This window comes from Salmo salar, chromosome ssa14, assembly GCF_905237065.1.
Source record: "Salmo salar chromosome ssa14, Ssal_v3.1, whole genome shotgun sequence".
In the NCBI taxonomy this organism is placed as follows: Eukaryota; Metazoa; Chordata; class Actinopteri; order Salmoniformes; family Salmonidae; genus Salmo; species Salmo salar.
Window position 1 is genome coordinate 64,200,054 of NC_059455.1, and position 11,939 is coordinate 64,211,992.

Below are 11,939 nucleotides of genomic sequence, written 5' to 3' on the forward strand. Positions count from 1 at the left end.
GGCTGGGTTTAAGAGGCAAACAGAGAGTAGATGGAGGGCTGGGTTTAAGAGGCAAACAGAGAGTAGATGGAGGGCTGGGTTTAAGAGGCAAACTGACAGTAGATGGAGGGCTGGGTTTAAGAGGCAAACTGACAGTAGATGGAGGGCTGGGTTTAAGAGGCAAACAGAGAGTAGATGGAGGGCTGGGTTTAAGAGGCAAACAGAGAGTAGATGGAGGGCTGGGTTTAAGAGGCAAACAGACAGCAGATGGAGGGCTGGGTTTAAGAGGCAAACAGACAGTAGATGGAGGGCTGGGTTTAAGAGGTAAACTGACAGTAGATGGAGGGCTGGGTTTAAGAGGTAAACTGACAGTAGATGGAGGGCTGGGTTTAAGAGGTAAACAGAGAGTAGATGGAGGGCTGGGTTTAAGAGGCAAACAGAGAGTAGATGGAGGGCTGGGTTTAAGAGGCAAACAGAGAGTAGATGGAGGGCTGGGTTTAAGAGGCAAACAGACAGTAGATGGAGGGCTGGGTTTAAGAGGCAAACAGACAGCAGATGGAGGGCTGGGTTTAAGAGGCAAACAGAGAGTAGATGGAGGGCTGGGTTTAAGAGGTAAACAGAGAGAGAGAGAGAGCGAGAGAGAACAGGGGAGGTGGGGTTGCGAGAGAGAGAGGGAACAGGGGAGGTGGGGTTGCGAGAGAGAGAGAGAGAGAGAGAGAGAGAGAGAGAGAGAGAGAGAACAGGGGAGGTGGGGTTGCGAAGAGAGAGAGAGAGAGAGAACAGGGGAGGTGGGGTTGCGAGAGAGAGAGAGAGAGAACAGGGGAGGTGGGGTTGCGAGAGAGAGAGAGAGAGAACAGGGGAGGTGGGGTTGCGAGAGAGAGAGAGAGAGAGAGAGAGAGAACAGGGGAGGTGGGGTTGCGAGAGAGAGAGAGAGAGAGAGAGAGAGAGAGAGAGAGAACAGGGGAGGTGGGGTTGCGAGAGAGAGAGAGAGAGAGAGAGAGAGAGAGAGAGAGAACAGGGGAGGTGGGGTTGCGAGAGAGAGAGAGAGAGAGAGAGAGAGAGAGAGAGAGAGAGAACAGGGGAGGTGAGGTTGCGAGAGAGAGAGAGAGAGAGAGAGAGAGAGAGAGAGAGAGAGAGAAACAGGGGAGGTGGGGTTGCGAGAGAGAGAACAGGGGAGATGGGGTTGGAGAGAGAGAGAGAGAGAACAGGGGAGGTGGGGTTGCGAGAGAGCGAGACAAAGCGGAAGGGGAGCGTTTCGACATGGAGACGGCGGGTACAGAAGGGCCACATTTCCACAGAGTGCATTAATCTATGCCGGCTTAAGTATTTCATTTGAGGGCGAAAACGTTCCTGTGGGCATGACGTGCAGGCACCGTCCCCCTCCTCCTTTACTCTTCTGCTCCCTCCCAAGGCGGTGTCTATTTAAATGTGTTTAAATCGGGGAGTGTCATAGCTCTAATTTTGGCTGGCGTCACTGCCTCCTCTTCCCCTCACTCTCCTCATCCCTCTGTCTGCTCACAGCCTGCAGCACGTTCAGCCCGTCTCTGGGAGAGAGCAGGAGAAGAGAGGGAGAACAGAGTGGGAATAAAGTAGTCCCTTTGCCCCGGGCCTAGTGATGATGGTGAATTAATGAAAATCGTTGACAAACTCTTCGGCTGCAAACGGAGTGTAAGCACACGCAGAGGGGACGTGACGAAGGGCAAAAAAAGCACAAAGCATTGCGTCTGGATATAGGAATGAAGAGTTGGGTCGCGGCCAACCGGGCGGCGCCTGAGGGGGTTTGGGGGATACTCCGCGGAGATGATTCCAGAGGCAGAACGTGGACGCATGCCCAGAATACCCCCCCCCCCCCTCAGCTCCCCAAAATACTGGCACGCGCTGCGCCCAAGCACACAGTAATCATAAACACAGCTCGGTTGCACCGCGAGGCCCCAATAAAGGGGGGAACCGGGGAAGGAAAAGGCCCTCAGGGGCCCGGGGGGTGGTTTTTAGTTCAGGGGAGGTCTTCAGCAACACGCACTAATGCTCTCCACAGGCAGAATGTGCAGCGATACGGCAAATAGCAAAGCTGGACAGAATTATTATTATTTATTTTTTTCCTCAGAAGTCTTCACTCATCCGGTTTCTTCAGCGACAACTCCAAGGCACAAACCCCCTCGGAGTCATCGGCATCACATTCTCCTCAGGTTTCTCCTGTCGTCGTCCGCCCACCGTTTTCTGTCCAAGGGAGATACCGGCGCCCACTCCACCGTTACCTTATCCTGTCTGACCTCCGTTGACCTCTATCTGGTATGTGTCACTGTCTTCTCTTCCCACACATGGAGAGTGGTCTGATTCGACCCCACAGCTCAATACTGTCAAGGCTCCATTAAGACTGGAAACCATTTTGATTTAGCACCAGGTTCCTCACTGAGAGGAGAAAAAAAAAACATGGTCGGTTAGCCCTCCATTGTCGTGTCGCTGGGAAAGCTCTTCTAATCTGGTGGCAATTCTCATCCTGGGTATATAATTAGCGACTGAGTGGAAAAGGTCACGAAATTCAGGGGCTTTTACCAGACTCAATGAAATAAAAACGAACGATTGTTGGACCACTGCGCGAGTTTGGGAAGTCCCTTGGGATTGCGTAGTCGGCCTTGACTTCGTCAGTGCACTATCATCATCATTAGCAGCATTGTTATTTCCATACATTAACAGGGCGGCTTAAATATCGGTTGGGGGGGGGGGGGTTCCACCCACATGAATAACATTTAATTCTCTGCAGTCGTGCTTGGCCTTGAGTTAATGAATTAGTGCTACGTTGCTCTTCCAGAGCTGTTAGTTGTCCTTATGAAAAGAAAGTGAAGTACTGCGCACCCTTTCTCTCTTACCTATTGACGATACCTCTTTACAAACATGGTTTCTCTAAACCCGGTCCAGCCCAGGTTCCCTACAGTACATTCTAGATATAGAACAGAGATAGATGTTCATTGTTGGAAACTGAATTTCATTGGAGTGAAGCCCACTTGTCTTTCACGCCATAATGGAAGAACATTTACACAAGGTCTGATGATCGCGGCGACAGGCTGGGGGCCACGCGACAAAGAAGCGACGGTCTAATGGGGGTCAAAACCCCAGCAAAGTAGCTATTCACCTCCATGAGTGGCAACGACAACAAAAACATGTGCTCCTCTCTGGAGTGCCGCTTCGCAGGATAAAACACACAACAACAAAAAAAGAGCCACTTAAAGGTGGATCTGATCCAGATGTTTTATTTTTCATCCATCAATCCCAAGAGCTACAGTTCGGGGCAGGGGAGAACAGATCCCAAAACAGCGGGAGAGCTTGTCTCCTACAGGTTCGGCACTCTCTTCTCTCCCTCCCAATGCTCCGTCACAGTGATGGTGGGAGGGAAAACATTTGCAGTCTATTCTGTCTAGAGAGGCCAGGGCTCCATTTTCCCAGATAGACTACATGATGAATAGGACAGCAGATGACCTGTCACACAGTCCCCCGGCGCAGGGCTTTGCGGACTTCCGAAGGCAGGAGGGAAAAGGGCACCGGGTAGGAAGTCGTACCTGCAGGACAGGTCTGTCTAGGTCCGCTCAGTGCAGACGCACCCTATATACACACAGTACAATCCCCCCTCCCCCCTACTAAAGTCTGAAGTGTGAGTCAGGCAGCAGTAGGGGTTCTGAGAGGCTCTGACACGCCACGTTAATTAATCATCAAAACGCGACACTGCAATTAGTCTGTGCTACATTGTTCTGATTTATGGTGCAAAGACAATGTTTGAGCTGGCATACGTTTTCAGGCAGAAGAAATACTTTTTTTTTTATATCTTCATTCATTATGAACGGGGAGAAACGTCATCTTGGCCACGGGTCTAAGTGCTGAAAAGAGGCACGCTGTTGAAAATCCTTTTTCTTTTCTTTCTTTCTTTTTTAAAAAAAATATTAATTGTAAAAGGAAATGAAAATGAGATTAGCAAACACAGACCGGCGAGAACAGCGAATGAACAAACAATACTAACTGTAATCATTGTTGGTCGTTATGGGGTGTCAACTGCAGGGGCCTTTTCTCAGTGAACTCTCTCTCCCTGAACTCTCTCTCCTCTCTCTCCCAGCGAGGACAACGTAGAGCGAGACAGCTGCAACATCACGGATGGAGGAGGGGGGGACAGGAAAGTCCTTAGGGGAAGATAGTTCAAATAAGCACTTCTTCCATCCTTTTGAACTATGATATCTGGGTTCAACAACTCAGGCTGAAAATCATGTGTCAGAATGACAGCAGCAGACAAATAATCTATGACAGAACTGGGAAATTCGAGAACGAGATATGGAGGGCGAGTAGCGCTTTCTCTTAGATATTATTGCACTATGTACATAGTTTGGAAAAAAAAAAAAAAATCTGGGCATATTGATCAAGACAAGACGGTAAACTCAATTGAATTGAGCAGGGGGAGAGGAAGAGAGACAGTCCAACTAATCTGCTCTGCTGTGTGTAGGCGTCCAGACTTGGGGAGGAAGGTGTGCAGAGGAATGGCTTGAAAAGATAGGAAGGAAAGAAAGAAAGAGAGAGAAAGAGAAAGAGAAAGAGAGAGAGAGAGAAGGGATGGATAAGGAAATGGTGGCTGGAGAGGCCGAGCACAAAGAGTGAAAGATTGGACGTGGCGAGAGGTGGAGAGAGAGAGAGAGAGAGAGACACGGCAATAGATGGAGGCTTATGGCCTCGGTCTGAGGGTCACCATTACAGATAAGCACTCAAATAAACATGACCATGCCTGACCCGCTCAGCCACCGAGTCAGCGAGAGATGGAGGGATTTCAGGGGGAAAATATGAAAGAGAGAAAGGATCAACCCAACAGAGAGAGCCAGGGAGGGTGCCAGGGATTCATCTTAGAGGACGGCCTTTAATGTGTGAGGGAGAGACAGAATGGCAGTTGGAGAAAGACAGAGGGCAGAAAGCCAATTTCGCTTTTCACAAGTAATCACGCTGGTAAGCCTTTTACAGGAAAAGAGGGCGAGATGTTTTTTTTTGGTTTTTAGGACTGTCATTTCAGACAGCATTTCTCAGCACTGAGCAGACCGTCCGCAGACTGCGAGGCTTACTTAACGTCGACAATAAACCAATCAATAGAAACCAATTCCTGCTATCGAGGCACATTATGCCTGGCTGGAGCATAAATTCCTGGGAAAATGTTGAATGAAACATTTATTAATCACCTTTGCACAGGCCAAGGAATCTGTTGCATGCCTGAAAGGCACAAGTTAACACCTTCCCGTTACTCACTGCTTATCTGGTCGCACTTTGAACAGAGAGTGGGAGACGTGAAAGAGAAAAGATTGAGCACAAGAGAGATCTTGTGCTCTGTACCGGTACCCCCTGCATATAGCCTCACTATTGTTATTTACTGCTGCTCTTCAATTATTTGTTACTTTTATAATATATTTTTTGTTGGGGGGGGATTTTTCTTAAAACTGCATTGTTGGTTAAGGGCTTGTAAGTAAGCATTTCACTGTAAGGTGAACCTGTTGTATTCGGCGCATGTGACAAATACAATTTGATTTTTTGAGAGAGAGAGAGAGAGCGAGAGAGCGAGAGAGCGAGAGAGCGAGAGAGAATGGAAGACAAAGAGGAAGGGAGGGATGATGATCATAAATGCAAGAGTGGAGAAAGACAGCAGCGAGGAGAGAGGCTGAGAGAGCGATTATGTTAAACAACCCTGCCAACCACCATAATTGTGCCGTCTCGCTCCACTGGCCATATAAGGCAATGGGATGAGTGAGCGAATGGGTAACCTTAACCTGTATTGATTCAAAACCCTTGCTACAGTGCTTTCCAGACAAACAATATATTTGCTGTGGACGGAAACCACCGCATACACAAATACATACAAACAGCTGCCAATGAACTTGTGAACCTTGCCGCGAAACTAATCTGGAAATTCTTCAAATTCAGCCAGAAAGGCAGATGACCTCCAGCTGTGGGGAAGCTTGCATTCTGATCACCAGGGGCCACGCGATGAGCTTCACACCATGTGATACACACCGACTGAGCGATAGCAACTGATGATGATGGAGGTGGGAGGCCTGCCATGTCTTCCCTTTGGCAGAGTCCAGCCTGCATCATCCGTGAGTCAAAGACAGACAAAAAAAAACCTGAAAGGAGGAATTCATGCCATCCCCTTCTGTAATCCACCCAACAAACAAGCTGGCCGGGGGGGCTTGGATAAGGAGGCGTAACGAGCCGTCTGAAAGCAGGCGCGCCAACGACGGCGTTACTGCCATGCCTTACATAGCATGCAGTCACCTTGGCTTGTTGTGGTGCTCCCCAGAATACGGCACTGGTGGTGGGTTATGTACTGCATATCAGCGGGTGAAACAACCAGAGCCTGTGGAGGGTCGCTGCCATTACCACTTATTCTAGGTGGGTGAAATGGTACACACTAAAATGCCTTAACCGGTTTCCCTCTACGGCGCCGTCATAAGCCCCGGAGCCGTGTCTTCCTCCATAGTCTCCAGTGGACACGGTCCAAGGAGGCATCCCGCTCCGGCGGCTGATTCCGAGAAAACCAGAAGCATTTTGACACTCAACAGGGAGCGGCAGTGTTCGCAGAGCAATAAACTCAGAAGCTATAAAAAGTTCCAGGAATAGCAAGAGGTTGGCAATTCCCCCTAACTTGTCAAGTTCAATGCGGAGGCTCGATGGTGTTATTCCGACTGTTCCGTGTTCCAGTTGGATCAGATCACGCCCGTGTCTGATTAACTGTGTTCAGTGCCGTGTGGCTGGATGATTCTGCCAGCCTCCTGTGTACAAATGTGTGATGCTGCAAACAGTAAGTCACCTTAGCATGTGCTCACATTTCCCCTTCCGCACTCACCAGTTAAACGGTCTTAACTAAACATTTGTGTAGGCCTGGATTTTATACGCCAGGTACATCGGATTGGGACTACTAGAAATGACATGCAAAAACAGAGCATACTTGAAAAGAGAATGCATCTTATTAGCAAACTCTGCGGCAATCACTCACCCAGTGTGAAAATTGGGCGAAGTCTCCCCCCCCTCCCCCCCAAAGTAATCACCATAGAAACCTCCCGCGCTATTAGGCTCTCGTCACATTTCTAAAAGCCTGAAAATAGACTGGGGTTAAGACTGTCGGGCCAAGACATGCCTGTCAGTTTCATTTGCCAAACCCACTGGAAAATGGAAGCAACATTTTTTATGTTTTTGTTTGCTACCAAAGACAACATGGGACCTTTGCCACTAGTTGAGATATATATTTTTTTTTAATCTATTTTTCGCTCAAGAGTCATAAAAATGCATCCTGGCAAAAATGCATGTTTTCGTTTTTTTCCCCATCATTTTATTCCATTCCATTTTTGCTTGGATGCCTAGGGTTGAGGGAGCTGCACAAATTAAAATCAGAAGGCGAAGGATGTGGTAATAAGATCTCTCTACAGGAAGCAACTAGATCCATTTGTGTTTAGTCCTCAAGTTCAAGTTGCCTATAGACTCAACAAAAGTGAACTGATACAAAGGCGGTGGGGAAAAGTGACGGTGCTCGGCTCCTGTTTGATCCAGACCAGAGACCGTAGACCGTCTATTACATATCATAGAGGGGTTACGACCTCGACCATCAAGACAAATCAGCATGTGTTTTTGTCATGCCTTTCAACAGCCAGACAGAGCGGTCCCCACGTCTGCAGAGACTAAATGTCGTGATGAAGTGCTTGTAGGAAAGCACACTGAAGTGGCGAGGACAAGCATTGTGCTGCAGCTGTCAGGCACAATTTTCAAATCAACCCCCGGAATTGCTGAGGGATATAAAAGTAATTAATAAGGCTTGCACTGGCCCAGCGAGAAAAAAAAACAATTATATTCTGTGTCTGTTTTAAATAGAGAAGTGCTGCGAATACATTTTCACCCCGACACTGGCGGAGAGAGATGTTGGTGTGCAGAATGAGAATGACATGCTTAGCGCAGGAGAGTCGCAGGGAGCCAAGTCAGACGTTCTGATTTAGGCAGAGGGCACATGGACGGGCGAGAGAAGAGTTGTTTTCCGAGCCCACTCAGAAATCCATCTCTTTAGCCTCCGTTTTATCTCAAACTGCAGGTGGGTGGAGAGGTTTTTGAAGACTGGGAGAAAGAAAATAAAAAATCTGTAGCTTATCGGCCACCATCTCGGTTGCATCAGGAAGAGGGGTTGACCTAACCAACTTGCTGCAAACGATTTAGAAGTTACTCAATGGTGGAGAAGGAATTTATTTATGGTGTACACATCTCAGTCGAATCTCATTACTCCTCCGTAAGGCTGGTCATGTATGAATCTATTTGCATTCGTTAACTAATGGCATATCTTCACCCATTTGTGCAGGTGCAGGTCTATTCCATTTCCCTGTAAGATTATCTGGGTTATTCCACAGTAATCATTGGAGACGGTTTTACTGTTAATAAAAAATGAATTAAAATGATTATTTTGATAATGCTGTTATAATAGAGTTGGTTATTGTGTTTGAACACACCTGAAAACCTCTACATGCAACAAGGAAACGGTGGATACATTCCCCTAGGCCTGATTTGGTTGAGCTGAGGACGTGCAGGGACTTTTGTCTAAACATTTTCGCAGTTTGAGTTCCCCACCCCCTCTGCCAGAGTCTCTGACAAACCAGACATCTATAAACAATGGGGCCCAGAACTCAGGGGGGAGATGGAGGGGGCATTGGGCCTTTTAATTCACCAATGACTAAAGCCGCTCCAACAAAGGGCCCGGACGGGAGCTGGAGCACAGTCTGAAAATAGGCTAGAGAGAGAGAATGGGCATGCTGTGAAAGGGCTGGAATGTTTTTTTTATGTGGGTGTGGGTATAGGATGGGGGAGTGTTTGTTATATTAAGTGTATTCGTGATGCTTTATAAATGTCGCTTGAGCTCTGAAATCGTAAACATTCAGAAATTGTTTCGCTTCAATTCATACTGTCAGGTCTTACTATACTGACACCTGTTTGTAAGGATTTGTATGGGCATAAAAAGAGCAAGAAGAATTCCTAGAGAACTGAAATATGCTTAGGGTTACAAAAAAAACATGACAGCACACAACGGATTTATTTTTCACAACCCTGGCCTGAATTCAACATTTATCAAATAGAACACTAGAAACCGACAAGATGGACACCTCAATACCCCATATTAATCCCTGCCAGTAAAGAGTATCAAGGAAACCCAGCTCAAAATGTATTTTGACCTATAAACCCATGCAAACCTCGACCCAGAAACTCAATATGATTAAAACAATCACGCTACAGTAAATGTAAACACAAATAGACTAGGGCTACGCAACACTGTGCATGCACTGCGTGATCAACCATCAAAACCCTCAAATCAAATAGCCCTAAACCCTAACAAGACAGCTGTACTCTCTCTGGTCAAACACCAGTCCAACCTTACGTGACCTCATACTTTTTCATATCCATGTTCAGGTTTTGATTGTTAGGCTTGCAGTCAACCCACTCTTCAATTGCGCTGCATGCAGGTGAGTTCTTGGACACATGACAATTGCCATTTTTATAAAAGGCTAAAACAAAGAAGTGCTGAGGGTATATGTAGTTACCATCTTCCTTTTGTAGTTAATTCAGTTACCATCTTAAAATTGGACAGTTTTGACATTGAAGATTTGGGGCTATGATAGAGGACACCGCACAAAACGACCATTACCATTAGTATTGGCTGACTGTTGTACAGCAACACCCTGCATCTTATTTTCTGACTTCACTTCTGCTCGCGTCAATGATCAGCCAGATCACGATTGTCTGAACGAAACATGTTACCTGAACAGACCTGAGGAAATCAACCGGGGAGTAGAAACGGAACATGCAGACCGGTAAGGCGATTCAGAACAATCCCACCTGCTGTCTAAATACCCCCAGAGGCCACACCTTGTATGCATAACATGGCGTACCAAAACTCGGGATAAAAGCAACCAGACCGTATTGTGTACAAGTCAACTTGCACAACAGGTCTTGAGAAACCCACCACCGTCACCTCTGAAATCGTGTATGACCGTGTGGGTGAACCGCACAATGTGCATGCTTTTCACACGGGACGGTGGATGGCTCTATATGGCACATTTTCGGTTGCCGATACCGAACCTTTGAATGAACGTGGCCCATAGTAACAGATAAAGAACACGCAGAGAGAGGTAGGCTAATCAGATAACCTGAGAGGACAGAATAGAAGTTAATGTTCATGTTTCTTACCTTGTATAATCAGAAGGATCGCTGCTATCACCAACAAACTGTTTTTCATTGGTGATACGGGGCAATGTTTCGCGCAGTCTCTCGCCATTCTAACAAGACGGGGTGAACATGAAATCCACACCAGAACGCAATGAATATTCCTTGACTGATTTCTCCGGGGGGGAAAAATCGAATAGGAATAAACCGCAAAACAGACCGGGAGTCGGTAAGTTATGGGTACGGACCGTTCGCTCTTCAGTCCGACGTCTTATTTCCTCGATTTCAAATTACAGTGACTCTTGACAGTCGCACAACAGCATTGAAAACCCCTCCCAGTGTGGGGCGGACGGAGCGCGTACAGGTAGGTCTACCGTGCGTTGGTTACTGTTGAACGGAAAGGAAAGTCACGATGGTGTTCCACTCAGCATTCCCACGCATTCTGGGAGATTGATTGTGATGTCACAATAAAACACCAAAACGATCTGAGAAGTTAAGAAAATAAACGTGTCTCTAAACTTCCACATAGGAATTCATACAGCCTATTTTTGTTGTTGTATTATTCCAATAGAGAACATTCTTATTCCACTGACCTATATGGTTTGTGGATAAATATAGGACCCCATAGAGATCCATTTTCTCTGTCTTTTATATACATTTTCCCCTGTATGATATGGCATGAATGATATCACAGTGGTGGGCTACACAGTGGATAATTGGGCTATTTTGAGTGAGCGGCAACAAATGATTAATATGTACTGTATATGCTGAGACCACTGGTTGAAAGGCAGCAGAGGTACATATCAAAATGCTGCCGTTAAATTCATCACCACCAACTTTCCCACCACAACCAACACTCATTACTATAAAGCATGCAATTCAGGAACGTCCTCAAAATAATATTTGCAGAACAAATATTATAGCTGACCAGCTGTTTCATAAGATTTTGACTTTCATTTAATGTTGTTGTGGTTTTTTTCTCATTTAGCAGGCGTTCTTATCCAGGGTGATTTACAGAATTGAGTGCATACATATATTCATTTAAATCCTCGGTTGATCAAAGGCACTCCCCAATAATTTTAATAAGGGCAACTAGTAAAATAATAAATAAGGAGCAGTTGACAATTAGTTGCTTGATTTTCATCATCAACAATCTGCACAAAATGTGGCATTCAGTCTATTGATGATTATAGACTGGTGTTGTTCGTCCTAACCTAATTTCCCAACTTGTATCCAAGACCTCACCTATTTAACTATCTATGCATAAACACGCCGTCATAACCTCGTTATGTATGTATACATGTCGCTCAGAGGAGAATGTTGCCTCAGAATATGGCCCTGTGATTGGTATGACCACAAGCTGTGAGATGCTTTGCTATTAGCAGCTCATTATCATAGTGTTCACCAGCTGACTCTCTGTCTTAGCAATACTCTCAATCAAATAATTAATAGTGGTGGAGCATCGAAAACCTTCTGTCCTCTAAACTAGTGACCACCCCCGTGTGTGGGTGTACACAGCATACAAATCACCAACGACAGTGTGCCATCTGTTGTCAATTTGATGCAATTGCGGCCACATCCATCGCCTTACGTTCAGGTCGTCCTGGCCTTGGCTCCTCAATCTCCTTCCAGGCAGGAATATAAATCAACTACCACTCCCTATCTGGCTGTCAACTCAGACACCTATTGTGTTATTTACCCAAGATGCTTTGTTCCACTGCTGGAGCTAGGCGAGCAAGCAAAGTGCTCTCTCC

General features: G+C 46.5%; 1 protein-coding gene across 3 annotated transcripts in view; it reads right to left on the minus strand.

Annotated features, from left to right (window-relative positions):
- The window catches only part of LOC106569973 (poliovirus receptor), a 73,604-nt gene extending 63,023 nt beyond the window's left edge, over window positions 1–10,581 (minus strand). For 2 of the 3 annotated variants that reach the window (XR_001320595.2, XM_014141769.2), the window contains exon 1: window positions 10,210–10,581. Coding sequence is in view for 2 of the 3 variants with exons in the window: in XM_014141769.2 (XP_013997244.1) it covers window positions 10,210–10,297 (88 nt within the window). In the remaining variant the exon portion in view is untranslated. The remainder of the gene's footprint in view (window positions 1–10,209) is intronic. The other variant, XM_014141770.2, reaches the window with a different exon arrangement.
- Window positions 10,582–11,939: the final 1,358 nt, after the last annotated feature.